This window comes from Eleutherodactylus coqui, chromosome 12, assembly GCF_035609145.1.
Source record: "Eleutherodactylus coqui strain aEleCoq1 chromosome 12, aEleCoq1.hap1, whole genome shotgun sequence".
Lineage (NCBI taxonomy): Eukaryota > Metazoa > Chordata > Amphibia > Anura > Eleutherodactylidae > Eleutherodactylus > Eleutherodactylus coqui.
Genome location: NC_089848.1, coordinates 10,458,856 through 10,474,484, shown reverse-complemented (window position 1 = coordinate 10,474,484; position 15,629 = coordinate 10,458,856). Strand labels below are relative to the sequence as shown.

The 15,629-nt window shown below is 44.4% G+C and overlaps 1 protein-coding gene across 1 annotated transcript in view; it reads right to left on the bottom strand.

Moving 5' to 3' along the window:
- HECW1 (HECT, C2 and WW domain containing E3 ubiquitin protein ligase 1) overlaps window positions 1-15,629 on the bottom strand; it is a 327,801-nt gene that overhangs the window by 177,621 nt on the left and 134,551 nt on the right. The window contains exons 3-4 of the mRNA XM_066584919.1: window positions 9,029-9,353; window positions 3,837-3,944 (exon numbers count right to left, since the gene is read on the bottom strand). Of these exons, the coding sequence (XP_066441016.1) occupies window positions 3,837-3,944; window positions 9,029-9,353 (433 nt within the window). The remainder of the gene's footprint in view (window positions 1-3,836; window positions 3,945-9,028; window positions 9,354-15,629) is intronic.

The following is a 15,629-nucleotide window of genomic DNA, read 5'->3' as shown; positions in this document are numbered from 1 at the left end:
ACCCCATTTACTAGCTAATTACAAATTAACCCGTTGTGTCGATGAATCTGCTTGCCAGCTGCCACTTAGTGCTCATCCTCTGCTAATCTTTTCTCTCCAACTCCAGTCAACTCAAACAGCCACCTGCGAGCTCATGAGGAATGAGGGCTGCCACAGGTCTCGCGATTCAGCTCACACTCACAGACTAAGCGCAATTTGCCTATTACTGTAGAAAGTCACATGAACCTGAATGGAAGTGAAATTGGGTGGGAGTCGGGGTCTGCGTGCAGGCACAGTAGAGTTGACCCAGCAGCAGTCACCTGATCTCAGTGATTCAGGAGATATGGTGCCACACACCTCATCAGCATGCCACCAGCATTCATGAGAGGGAGTGCTTGGGGAATGATTGACAAGGGGAGGCAGATCCATGCATTTCTGTTGGGCCCCCACGCTCTGGATGCTATAGCGATTGCGTGGTCTGCCTATTTTGTAGGCATGCCACTCTTTGCACCCCTTGCAGGGCATTGCATTTGGGTGTAAGGAGCCCCCTGGTTACATCCACAGAGCGACCACCAACCACTGAGTGCCAGAGAACAAGCCAGACATCAGTACCAAGTAGTTAGAAGAAAATGTAAAGACAAGGACATCCAGGAGACAAAATCTGGCAAAAAAGCAGGGTCAGGACCACAAGGCATAGCACAGCAAGCAGAAATCCAAAATCAGAGTCCAAAGCAAGCTGGGTCAGTTGTACAGGAAGAAGAGAGGAATAGAGCACACTGACTAGCAGCAGCACTGAGGGTATGTTCATACTGAGGAATTCACCAAGAAAAAAATCCACATTAATTCCGCCTCTAAAATCCACGTCAAAATCTGTCTTTTTGAAACGGTTTTCCATGTGAATCTGTATGCATAATTTGCCCTGTGAATAGGCAAAATATGCACGCGGAATTTCAACATGGAAAATTCTCAAGATGGAAACTGCTGGAAACATATTTTTGGTCCCTCCAAAGATGTTTGTTTGGGTTCAAGTCAGGGCTTGGGCTGGGCCACTCAAGGACATTCACAGAGTGCTTAGAATCATTGTCCCATTGGAACGTGGCCCGTCTGCTCAGGTAAAGGTTCCATGCAGTCAGGACCACGTTTTCATTATGAATATCTCTGTATTTTGCTCCATTCAGTTTTCCATCAACCCTGACCAGTCTCCCTGTCCCATTCGCTGAGAAACTCCTCGACAGCATGATGCTGCCACCACCAGGCTTCAATGTAGGCATGGTATTGGACAGGTGATGAGCAGTGCCTGGTTTTCTCCAGATATAACACTTGGAACTGAGGCCAAAAAGTTGAATCTTGGTTTCATCAGATCAGAAAATCTTATTTCTCACAGTCTAAAAGTCCTTTAGATTCTTTTTGGCAAACTCCAGATGGGCTTTTATGTGTCTTTTACTGAGGAGAGGTTTCTTTCTGGCCACTCTACCATAAAGCCCAGGTTGCTGGAGTGCTATAGTGATAGTTAACCTTCAGGAAGTTTCTCCCATCTGCACACAGAATCTTTAGAGCTTAATCAGAGTGACCATTGGGTTCTTGGTCACCACTCTTACCCAGGCGCTTCTTAGTTTAGTGTGTTGGCCAGCTCTAGGATGCTACAGTGCTCTTGGGAACTGTCAGTGCAGTAGAATTTTCTTGAAGCCTTCCTCAGACCTGTGCCTTCAGACAATCATGTTTCTAAGATCGACATATAGTGCTTTCCTCATGGCTTGCTTTTTGGCTCTTCTGTGCATTGTGAGCTGTGATACCTCATATAAACCGGAGTGTCTTTTAAAATTATGTCCAATCAACTGAATTTCCAACAGGTAACTGCCATCAAGGTGTAAAAACTTATCAAAGATGATCAAGAAAATCCCAGCCTTTTTCATCTGAAATGGTCATCAGATGGCCTGATGATCTCAATTTTGACAAGCTCAAATCTACCTAGGGTTATGTATTCATTTTGTAAGCAAATTCCCTGATGCAGTATTTTCTGTGAGTGTGTGTGTTACAGAGAGCAGAACCTGTTGTTCTCTTAATGTGCAATGCATACAACACAGCATAACAGCTAAACTCCTCCCACCAGCTCAGAGAGAACTGAAAACTAGATATACAAATGCAAGATACAAGTCATATAATGAGCAGACATAGTGCTATTCTTTGTGTACACATACAGCAGCTTATTCTGAAAAGTCATCATAAAAGTTAGGGACGCTTTAAATTCCAAAGTGATATAACAGCAGGGGATTTCACACCCCCTGCTGTTATATCATTAATGACTAAAGGCTCTTTTACATGGGCTGATGATCAGTCAAATGTTCAAATGAATTTTCATTTCCTTTCATTAAGCTGTTTAAAAACCCAGTAATCAATCAACAAACAAGCAAAACACTCATTTGCCAACTGGTCACAACTTTTATGTAAACGTGAAAATGATTTCTAGTAACCAGAGAATGTGTTGTCAACAATATTGAAAATGAACAGCCACAGAAACAGTCATAAGCCATGAACAATAGTTTGTTTCGCTGTTCTTCCCCAACAGTTGCCCAGTATAAGAGGGTTCCATATCTTGCTCACGATGCTGTAAAAAAACCCGAAAAGATGTCATACTCATGTCATTCAGTTTCCTACTGCTTCCTTGTCACTGATGCCTGAATGCTCTGTGGTCTTTACTTTCGACTTCTACAAGGCAGCAGTGATGTCATCAACACCTGAGACATGGGACCACTGCAGCCAATCATCGTCTCACAGCGGGTGAGTATGGCATCTTTTATTTTTTTACAGTAGGCTGAGCAACTTTTGATACATTTTATGTCCTCAGATGACCCCTTTAACCCTTTCCAATCCAATTTGTATCCAAGTTTTCCTATGGGGCTTACTCTTTTTGTGCTGTTATACAACGGCGCTATATACTGGCTAAAGCCAGTACTGCATGAGGTGAAACGTTGGATAGGCTCCGACAGCAGAGGGGCTGGCAATATACAGTAAGAGAACCCCAATGGATGTCTTCCAACATCGGAGCTGTACAGCCTGAAATCATACTGTCTTCAGAGGTCAGACAATGGATTGGAAAGGGTTAAACAACCAATGACCGACCTACATGTAAGCCAATCGGCCTTTGTTCTGGGCAATTTATCACTTTTAGTCATCAGCTCTCCCATCTTTGCTTATTTATACTTGCTAATCAAAATAATACAAACATTTGACAAGTTAAAAAATAATTGTGTATTCATTAAGTTTTCTATCATCAAAAGCTTTTAGTCTCAGATTACCCAAACTCCATGCAAATAAATAATATAGCCGACAGTGTATTGAAGCCTTGTAAAAGCCCACACAATGACATCGGTTAAATCATTGAATTCCAAGGAACATAAAAGAAAATGTAAACAATTAAAAGAAAGAAAACAAGACATAAAATACAAAAAGGAAAAGTGAAAAAGATTTTAAAGAAGCAAAAGAAGATGCAATTAACATTACAAAATAACTGCATTCTTTTCATATTTATTCCAATAAAAATGCTGAAGGCAACTTAACCCTTTCCAATCCAATTTGTATCCTGGTTTTCCTAGGTGGCTTACTCTTTTTCTGCCGTTATACAACAGCGCTATATGCTGGCTAAAGCCAGTACTGCATGAGGCGACATGTTGGATAGGCTCCGAGAGCAGAGAGGCTGGCAATATACAGTAAGAGAACCCTGACGGACGTCTACCAACAACGGAGCTGAACAGCTTTAAATTATAATGTCTTCAGAGGTCAGACAGTGGATTGGAAAGGGTTAAGAAAACCAATGTAATACCACACCACACATACTACGCTACCTGTGTTCTACTTACGTTCCACAAAGTATGAGCTGGCATCAATCTTCCAGACAATCTGCCCTCTGTGAGAGCCATTTACCCCACGGTTCTTATAATCCAGAAAGTTTTCTGACAACACTTCATCTGCAAAGAGTCATAAAATAAAGTGAGGTACAGAAGAAAAAATTACATGGTGAAAGTAAATATTTCTCCTCTGTTCAAAGGTAGCTGTCCCTATCGATAACTTTTGGACGGATAGGGAACTATGCAATCTCATATGTATAGTAGGTTTGGACACCCATTGACCAGGAAATGTATTCTAATTTCATGGTCAAAAAAGTAGAATGAAGGTCCATTCCAGCTAAACATGTGGCCATGTCAAAGATCTGTCCATTTAACTCCTTGATTAACCATAGCCTATTTATGACCAAGGGTCATTGATGTGTTTGCATACAGGCCACATTCTGCAAGTCTGGCTCTTCCAATTTTAAAAAATCATAACTATTTTTGACATATCAGTTTGTTTTTTGTGGTACTAATTGTATTTTTCAATGGTACTATTTCATGTAAGAACAAAGTAGAATAGCTGGCTCCTTAAAAACACTTTTTTTATTACAAAAAATCCATAAAATTATAATTGGCAGGTACCATATGATTCTTTGTCAACCGGGAAAAGCGTTTCGAAATCTGTGATCAAGAAAGCAGTGTCTTTCGAAACGCATCTGTGTGTCAACATGGTATCACACGGCACCTCTCATTTATAATTTTAGGGATTTTTTTGTGATAATAGAAATGTTTTTAAGGAGCTGGCTTTTCTGCTTTGTTGTTGCTAGTCAAACTCTTTGACCCACAGTCAGGCTGAGCGCCTCAAAACCTACAAGCCAAACCGGGGTAAATATTACCTACTAACCAGATGAAGACAACATTGTATTATGTGTTTTGGAATCTACCATTTCATGTTCTATAAAGTGGATTGGAAGACTTTTAAAAATTTCTAGGGGGGGTAAGTGTCCAAAAAAAACCACAGTTACACCATTTTTATGGTGGGGGGGGGAGAGGGGGGAGTCAAAGTGCAGTAAAAATGGCCCATTGTGTTTATTCTGTGGGTTAGTATGAGTACAGTAATACCAAATGTATACAGTTTTTTATATATTAATACTTAAAGAAATTAATTGCTTTATGTCGCCATCATTTAACCCCTTCCCGCTCCATGAAGTACCGGTACGTTATGGAGGGGCGGGGTATGTATGAAGAGAGGTTGCGTGAAAACCTCTCTTTATTCAGTGCGGGCGTCAGCTGTTTATAACAGCTGACACCCGCGGGCAATAGCCGCGATCGGCCGCGCGGCCATTAACCATTTAAATGCCGCTGTAAATTCTGACAGCAGCATTTAAATCGCACGCCCCCCCCCCCCCCGCGGTGAGATCGGGAGCGATCAAAGCATCACATGTTAAAGTCCTCCAGGGGGACTTCAAAGTAATGTAAAAAAAATATCAATAAAATTTTTTTAATTGTAAAAAAAAAAAAAAGTTGTAAAAGTTTAAATCACCCCCCTTTTGCCATATCTATTATTAAAAAATCTAAATCATACAATAAAAATATGTATTTGGTATCATCGCATCCGTAAAAGTCCGATCTATCAAAGTAGTGTATTTTTTTTCCTGCACGGTGAACGTCGTACGAAAAATAAAATAAAGAACGCCAGAAATGCACTTTTTTAGTTACCCTGTCTCCTAGAAAAAATACAATAAAAAGCGATCAAAAAGTCGTATGTATTCCAAATTGGTACTATCAGAAACTACAGCACATCCCGCAAAAAATGAGCCCTCGCTTAACTACGTCGACGAAAAAAATAAAAAAGTTATCGCGCGCACAAAATGACCACAGAAAATCATTAAAAAAATTAAATGTCTTTGAAAAAAAAAAAGAGTAGTATAGTAAAAAAAAGCTATACAGGTTTGGTATCGTAGTAATCGTACCGACCCATAGAATAAAGTTATCATGTCGCTTTTGTTGCCGTTTGTGCGCCGTAGAAACAAGACGCAGTGAAAGATGGCGAAATGTTGTTTTTTTTTTCATTTTACCCCACTTAGAATTTTTTAAAAGTTTTTCAGTACATTATATGGTACTTTAAATGGCACCATTGAAAAATACAACTCGTCCCTCAAAAAACAAGCCCTCATACAGTGACATCGATGGATAAATAAAGGAGTTACGATTTTTTTGAAGGGGGGAGGAAAAAACGAAAATGGAAAAAGAAAAAGGGGCCGCGTCATTAAGGGGTTAACCTACCCTAACTTTTTTATTTTTCCGTCGATAGGGCTGTGCTTGTTTCTTTCAGGGCGATATGTAGTTTGTAATGGTACCATTTGGGTTAGTATAAGTTACGTACCGCAATTTAAAACGTTTCCTTGCAGTTTTCAGTGTTGTTCTGTTCAGCATTGTTAATGTAAATATTGAATATGTAAATCATTTTCACAATATATGACATTTTTTCACATTTGTACTTTATACAATCCTAACATTTATATTGCCAGATTGTTTATGCATTTAATCAATTACAAACCTCTTTCTTCACTGCTTACAATAAATGCCTATTTTTTTAGATGACTCTATTTCTATTTCAATTGATTTACTGCTGTACAGCCATTAAAAAACGGAATTAATGTACTTTGGGCTGAAGTTGCATGACTGTAGTGAAAGTCATGTTTTATGTCTCTGGCTGAACTCATAGGCATGAAATTAGTTTCAGCTTTATGAAAAAAAGCCTCTAGGAAGGCAGCCATTGCCACAAAGCCTGTTAGCTGCTCACAATTGTATGTTCCAGGTGGCACAGCTGAATAGGCAACTTAATGTTCCTATAGCAAATGTTACTCTTTATTACTGTGATTAATGCAAATGATAGTATTTTAACTTCTGTGTTTCAGTTTCATATAATTAAAATAATATTAATTAGCCTACATAATATTTATCAAAAAGACTGAATATATTATAGTTTTTTTTCTAGCTCATGCAAATGGGCCTGTGTGGGTTCAGATTGAGTAGAACCCAGGTCCTGTTTTCTGCAGATAAGTGACAACACATATGTGGTCATACAGTATGTGCACTGAAATCAATGATGGTTATTGAAACCAAGAACTATGTAGGGATCCTCCATGTAGGGTTTTCTTAACTCATATTAGTTTAAATTAAGCCTGCTGATTTGCAGTTCTGTCCAAGCTTCTCTCGGGATCTCTTAACAACCTAATCAGTAAGTGGTCTGTTATTCTTTATTCCCTTTTATTTCCATAACTGTTTTGCCTTATTTTCATATTATTTTATTTTGTCTTTTGTAAGTACTGCACCTATAAAAGCATAAAACGTTAATAAGTTTGGTCCTTGTATGCTCTACTGAATTCATAGCCTTCTATAGAGTTCCTAATCTTTTGACTGCTAGAGAATAGTGTGTGTATGTAGTGGATTCATTGCCAATATCAATGACTGGTGGCAGCTAAAGATGGGAAGGCTTTAATCTTTAAACATCTTTTGACATGTCACTGAGGCTTGTCAGGAGATATAAACATGGATGTCTGTGCCCTGTGACTTCTACCAATCACTAGACTAGGGGCAAAAACACATGTGCACATGCGCTAATACCCTTGCCACTATGGAGCGTATTAGTGCATGAACTGGAGTTTTCTTTTTTTATAGACTATTCAAACTTTGCACTATTGTGCCCGAGCTTGAAAAAAAAAGAATAGGAAGATAGGTCCTATCCTATCTTCTTTGCACATAGTATTAGCTACGTGTGAGAAAGATAGGGCAAATGCTAGCTTTTCTCGTATGTACTATTATCGAGCGAGAATCCCCATAGTGAAAAAGAAACCATTGAAATCAATAGTTTCATTTTGTCCCGTTATACGGACGTGACTTTCACGGCCGCATAACAGAATTAAAACACGCCCATCTGTTTAAGCCCTAAAGTTGTCATAGTTTCCCATGCATAGAAATGAGATTACAATGTACAGATAGTCCCCAACTTGCAAGCATTCGAGTTATGAACTTCGCAAGATGCGAACGATCTGTCCTGCACAGTATGATGTAATGCTATGGCATTACATCATACTGTGCAGGGACTGAACAGGCTTCTATCAAGCCTGATAGAAGCCTGTCCGGTCAGATCGCGGGACACTGTGCGGTTGCTAGGCAGCCGGGGGCCTTCTGAAAGGCCCTAGGGCTGCCTATGCAGAGCGCCTATCAAGCAGTGCGCCTAGCAACCGCACAGCGTCCCGCCGCGGACACTGTACAGGCTCCCTGGACATCAGGTGACGGCTGTTTCTTGCAGCCGGCAGTAGCAGTTCTAATGAGCCACGCCGCTCGTCGGAACTGCTCCCGCCGGGTGTCCTCTGTAAAGAACAGCGATCCCACTGCATACAAAGATTTGTTCGGACATACGAACAAATGTACTTGCGAACAGGTTCCTGGAACGGATGGTTCACAAGTAGGGGACCATCCGTACCTGCAACACAAACAGCGCTGATTTTGTTATGCTTTGTGTATTTAACAATGTACAGTTTTAATTTCATCCACATTTTTAATAATAAGTCAGAATACTGTTATGAAAAGTTAGAATTATGAGTAAAATTAGAATTATGGGATACAAGTCAGATTTTGACATTAAAAAGTCAGAATATGTTATTATAATGGAACTCTGATTTTTCATCTTAGAGTTTTGACCATTCAGTCCATAGTTCTGCCTTTCATAGTGAGGAGAAGCTGTCACCACTCCTGACAGGTCTATTTTAGTAAATACTTGCATTCCTCTAAAAATAACAATACCGAAGTATCTCTTATCAGGACTAAGTTGTTGCACCATTCCTCTTAAATATTTATAACTGAATTGACAAAGGGGAATGTCTGAAATTGTCTAGGAGGAATAACAGAAAGGACACAATGCAGTTCAAAGAAAAGATGATCCAGCCTCATTATTTTATGAAGAATGCAAGTATTTTCTGAAATAGACATGTCCAAGAAAGCTGACAGATTCCCTTAATTGGAAATCTGAGTTCTCATCCGAGAATTCAGAATTTTTACTCACTTTCCATTTCAACCTTTTTTTTAATATCAGAAATATGTTTTTTGCAAAGCCCAGGTCTCTTCAATACAAAATCTATAAGAAAAACCACAACAGCATAATGTAAAGAAATTCAACCTTTTAAGTGTTATAAATCCACAAATGAAACACTCACCAATTAAATACATGCCAATCCAATCTCCAGCGTCCACCTCCTCCTTTATATCCCAATATATTACAAGATCCTGTGAGTGTCCTATCGCGTAGTAGGAGCTGCTGACCATTAGAGTTGATCGACTATCTGAAGTGACCAGATCAGTGTCACTTGTAGACCGTGGTATAGTTACTCCTTCATGTGGACTGTTCCTGATATCCAGATTATGAAATTGGTCAGGGTTGTAACTGTACCTTAGCGGTTCTTTGCACCGCCGCCTGTTTTGAGAGTTCCTTGATGGAGAAGCCATAGCAGCCAGGCCAAGGAACCTGTTTTGGTACAAATTCTGTAAGATAAAATTTAAGTATGAAATTAAGACTAAATTTGAAAAGACATGAATGTAATTTTCTGCTATATATTAATATATTTATTAATATATTTATTCCATCTACATGGAATTTCTAATTAAGATAGAATGAAACTAAATCTAAAAGCAGGCATATCAATCAATTATTAGGTTAAAAGAATACATTAAAACACACATACACTGTATTGTAAAAATTAGATTTGCACTCGAAGGTATACTTTTTAACAGATTCGCCACTGTTCATTCACTCTAACTACTAGATAAATCTCTCCCAATCATAGTATTTAATTGGATAACATTTTTAAAACGGAATTCTGACCAACCTCTATGTGGAAATCTATCATATTTGGTCAGGGGTAGAGGAATCGTATGTACAATCTGCACATGGGCCCAGAAATAAGTGGATCTACGGTCACCTAAAAAAGTAGCTTCTTACAAGGCCCTTAGTTCAATATAAGGCATTTTATGGCTCACAATCATTGGTGCATTGTTGTAGTAACAGAAGAGCATATTTTACAGATAATGTTGAAACTTATAGCAAGACTGTCTTTGAAGGTAATTAATAGCAAGAGTTTGGGGCTGCGTATCCCTAGTGATTTGCGTACTTCAACCCCTAACCATATAGTAGAAGCACATACAGTATAAAGATTGTTAAATAAGATGAAGGTTAAATAAGGTTGAATCCTTAAAAGTGTACTGAGTAATCATAATCCTTCTTTACAGGAAAAACAGGCATTCCAACACCTTATGTACACAAGGCAGTCAAGCCGGCTGATAAGGTGGTGGGGATGGAAACGGATAAACATGTGGAAAAGCTATGTTGGCAAATGAGTGACATCGATGTTTACAAAAGATTGAATAAAGACTAGAGATGAGCGAACGTGTTCGTCCGAGCTTGATATTCGTGCGAATATTAGGGTGTTCGGGATGTTCGTTATTCGTAACGAACACCATGCGGTGTTCTGGTTACTTTCACTTCCTTCCCTGAGACGTTAGCGCGCTTTTCTGGCCAATTGAAAGACAGGGAAGGCATTACAACTTCCCCCTGCAACGTTTAAGCCCTATACCACCCCCCTGCTGTGAGTGGCTGGCGAGATCAGGTGTTCGCCTAATATAAAAGTCGGCCCCTCCCGCGGCTCGCCTCAGATGCCGTGTGAGTTAGATGAGGGACAGTGCTGTTTGTACCGGAGCTGCTGTAGGGAAAGAATTGGTAGTTAGTGTAGGCTTCAAGACCCCCCAAAGGTCCTTATTAGGGCCACTGATAGCTGTGTGTTGGCTGCTGTTAGCAGTGGCAAATTTTTTTTTCTCAAAATCGCCTCTGCAGACCGTTGCACCTGGCATTAGGGACAGAAGTGCTGCATAGGCAGGGAGAGTGTTAGGAGTGAGTGTAGCCTTCAAGAACCTCAACGGTCCTTTCTAGGGCCATATTTATCCGTGTGCAGTACTGTCCAGGCTGCTGTTAGCTGTGCTGCATTTTTTTTTGCTTCTCAAAATCGCCTCTGCAGACCATTGCACCCTCCATTGATACTGCAGGGAAAGAATTGTATAGGCAGGGCCACAACACAGTTATTATTCATTGAATATACGCAGTGCTGCCTTTTGGTGGAAAAAAACTGAAAACAAATCTATTTGTCCAGCCTCTGTCCGTCCTAAGGGCGGTGGACACGTGTGAGCTGCTTGAACAACATTGCTAAATCAGACGCACCCAGCTACGCTTTACTGCTGGCTTCGCCATTTGCTTTCCTTAATTGGGAAAAAAATACCTGCTCTCCAACAGTTATAATAACTCTGCTACCCTCACGTTCTGTGACACATAAGCAGGGACACAGCACAGTTATTAAACTTAGATAATTCATTCACTAGAGGCAGTGGGGCCTTTCGTTTTCCAAAAAGGGCAAAAATTATATTTGGCCTGCAGTCTTGCGCCAATTTATTTCCTGCCTGTGAAATCAAATCACTGGTAATACAGCATGCTGAGGGGTAGGGGTAGGCCTAGAGGACGTGGACGCGGCCGAGGACGCGGAGGGCCAAGTCAGGGTGTGGGCACAGCCCGAGCTCCTGATCCCGGTGTGTCGCAGCCGACTGCTGCGCGATTAGGAGAGAGGCACGTTTCTGGCGTCCCCACATTCATCGCCCAATTAATGGGTCCACGCGGGAGACGGTTATTAGAAAATGAGCAGTGTGAGCAGGTCCTGTCCTGGATGGCAGAAAGTGCTTCGAGCAACCTATCGTCTACCCGCAGTTCTGCGCCGTCCACTGCTGCCAATCCGAATCCTCTGTCTGCTGCTCCTCCTTCCTCCCAGCCTCCTCACTCCACTACAATAACACCTGCTCAGGAGCGGGAACACTCCCAGGAACTGTTCTCGGGCCCCTGCTTAGATTGGGCAGCAGCGGTTCCTCTCCCACCAGAGGAGTTTATCGTCACTGATGCCCAACCATTCGAAAGTTCCCGGGGTCCGGGGGAAGAGGCTGGGGACTTCCGCCAACTGTCTCAACAACTTTCTGTGGGTGAGGAGGACGATGACGATCAGACACAGTTGTCTTGCAGTGAGGTAGTAGTAAGGGCAGTAAGTCCGAGGGAGCAGCGCACAGAGGATTCGGAGGAAGAGCAGCAGGACGATGAGGTGACTGACCCCACCTGGTGTGCAACGCTTACTCAGGAGGACAGGTCTTCAGAGGGGGAGTCAAGGGCATCAGCAGGGCAGGTTGCAAGAGGCAGTGCAGTGGCCAGGGGTAGAGGCAGGGCCAGACCGAATAATCCACCAAGTGTTTCCCAAAGCGCCCCCTCGCGCCATGCCACCCTGCGGAGGCCGAGGTGCTCTAAGGTCTGGCAGTTTTTCACAGAGACGCCTGACGACCGACGAACAGTGGTGTGCAACCTTTGTCGCGCAAAGCTCAGCCGGGGAGCCAACACCAACAGCCTCACCACCACCACCATGCGCAGACATATGATGGCCAAGCACCCCGCAAGGTGGGACGAAGGCCGTTCACCGCCTCCGGTTTGCACCCCTGCCTCTCCCCCTGTGCCCCAACCTGCCACTGAGATGCAACCCCCCTCTCAGGACACAGGCACTACCGCCTCATGGCCTGCACCCACACCCTCATCTCCGCTGTCCTCGGCCCCATCCAGCAGTGTAGTTCAGCGCACCGTTCAGCCGTCGCTTGCGCAAGTGTTCGAGCGCAAGCGCAAGTACGCCGCCACGCAACCGCACGCTCAAACGTTAACCGTCCGCATAGCAAAATTCATCAGCCTTGAGATGCTGCCGTATAGGGTTGTGGAAACGGAGTCCTTCAAAAGTATCATGGAGGCGGCGGCCCCGCGCTACTCAGTTCCCAGTCGCCACTACTTTTCCCGATGTGCCGTCCCAGCCCTGCACGACCACGTCTCCCGCAACATTGTACGCGCCCTCACCAACGCGGTTACTGCCACGGTCCACTTAACTATGGACACGTGGACAAGCACAGGCGGGCAGGGCCACTACATCTCCCTGACGGCACATTGGGTGAATTTAGTGGAGGCTGGGACAGAGTCAGAGCCTGGGACCGCTCACGTCCTACCCACCCCCAGAATTGCGGGCCCCAGCTCGGTGCTGGTATCTGCGGAGGTGTATGCTTCCTCCACTAAAGCACCCTCCTCCTCCTCCTCTGTCTCGCAATCAAGATGTGTTAGCAGCAGCATGTCGCCAGCAGTCGGTGTCGCGCGGTGTGGCAGCACAGCGGTGGGCAAGCGTCAGCAGGCCGTGCTGAAACTACTCAGCTTAGGAGATAAGAGGCACACGGCCCACGAACTGCTGCAGGGTCTGACACAGCAGACCGACCGCTGGCTTGCGCCGCTGAGCCTCCAACCGGGCATGGTCGTGTGTGACAACGGCCGTAACCTGGTGGCGGCTCTGCAGCTCGGCAGCCTCACGCACGTGCCATGCCTGGCCCATGTCTTTAATTTGGTGGTTCAGCGCTTTCTGAAAAGCTACCCACGCTTGTCAGACCTGCTCGTAAAGGCGCGCCGGCTCTGCGCACATTTCCGCAAGTCCCACACGGACGCTGCCACCCTGCGCACCCTGCAACATCACTTTAAGCTGCCAGTGCACCGACTGCTGTGCGACGTGCCCACACGGTGGAACTCTACGCTCCACATGTTGGCCAGGCTCTATGAACAACGTAGAGCTATAGTCGAATACCAACTCCAACATGGGCGGCGCAGTGGGAGTCAGCCTCCTCAATTCCTTTCAGAAGAGTGGGCCTGGTTGGCAGACATCTGCCATGTCCTTGGTAATTTTGAGGAGTCTACCCAGGTGGTGAGCGGCGATGCTACAATCATTAGCGTCACCATTCCTCTGCTATGCATCTTGAGAAATTCCCTGCAAACCATAAAGGCAGCTGCTTTGCGCTCGGAAACGGGGGCGGGGGAAGACAGTATGCCGCTGGATAGTCAGGGCACCCTCCTGTCTATTTCTCAGCGCATACAGGAGGAGGAGGAGGAGCATGAGGAGGATGAGGAGGAGGGGGAAGAGACAGCTTGGGCCGCTGCTGACGGTACACCGGCTGATTGCCTGTCATCCTTTCAGCGTGTATGGCCTGAGGAGGAGGAGGAGGAGGAGGATCCTGATAGTGATCTTCCTAGTGAAGACAGCCATGTGTTGCGTACAGGTACCCTGGCACACATGGCTGACTTCATGTTAGGATGCCTTTCTCGTGACCCTCGCGTTGCACGCATTCTGGCCACGACGGATTACTGGGTGTACACACTGCTCGATCCACGGTATAAGGAGAACCTGCCCACTCTGATTCCCGAAGAGGAAAGGGGTTCGAGAGTGTTGCTATACCACAGGACCCTTGCGGACAAGCTGATGGTAAAATTCCCAGCCGACAGCGCTAGTGGCAGAAGGCGCAGTACCGAGGGCAAGGTAGCAGGGGATGTGCGTAGATCGAGCAGCATGTACATCCCAGGTAGTGCAACAGTCTTTAAGGGCCTGGCCAGCTTTATGTCTCCCCACCAAGACTGTGTCACCGCTCCCCAGTCACGGCTGAGTCGGCGGGAGCACTGTAAAAGGATGGTGAGGGAGTACGTAGCGGATCGCACGACCATCCTTGGTGACGCCTCTGCCCCCTACAACTACTGGGTGTCGAAGCTGGACATGTGGCCTGAACTAGCGCTGTATGCCCTGGAGGTGCTTGCTTGTCCTGCGGCTAGCGTCTTGTCGGAGAGGGTGTTTAGTGCGGCTGGGGGAATCATCACAGATAAGCGTAGCCGCTTGTCAACCGACAGTGCCGACAGGCTAACACTCATCAAGATGAACAAAGGCTGGATTTCCCCAGACTTCTGTTCTCCACCAGCGGACAGCAGCGATACGTAAGCAATACGTAGGCTGCACCCGCGGATGGAAGCTACGTTCTCTCTCACCATCCAAAACGGGGACATTTCTGCTTCATCAATCTGTGTCTAATATTCCTCCTCCTCCTCCTCCTGCTCCTCCTCCTGAAACCTCACGTAATCACGCTGAACGGGCAATTTTTCTTAGGGCCACAAGGCTCACTCAAATAATTTTTCAGAACAATTTTTATAAGTTTCAATGCGCTTAAAAGCATTGGAACTTTAACTTGAACCAATTTTTCATTACACTGGGCTGCCTCCAGGCCTAGTTACCACTTAAGCCACATTAACCAAAGCGATTAATGGGTTTCACCTGCCCTCTTGGCTGGCCATGGCCAATTTTTGGGATGTACATTAGTACTGTTGATACAGCAATTTTTGTGGGCCCTCGCCTACAGTGTAATCAAATTAATTTTTAGCCCACCTGCATTACAGCTGACGTTACCTCAGCTGTGTTGGGCAATGCAATGGGATATTTTTATGTACCGCCGGTGGGTTCCAGGGAGCCACCCATGCTGTAGGTGCACACTGAGTTTTTAATACATCTGTACACTTCTAAAGAACCCGTCTGACTGGGCCATGCAGTGTGGGCCGAAGCCCACCTGTATTACGCACGACATTACTACCTCAGCTGTGTTGGGCAATGCAATGGGATATTTCTATGTACCGCCGGTGGCTTCCTGGCACCCACCCAGGCAGTGGGTCCACAGGGAGTTTAACCTACATGTGTCCACTTGTAAAGAACCCCAGTCTGACTGGGGCATGCAGTGTGGGCCGAAACCCACCTGCATTAACCCTTTCCAGTCCACTGTGTGACCTGTGAAGACATTAGGGTTTAAGGCTGTACAGCTCCGTTGTTGGTAGACGTCCGTCGGGGTTCTCTT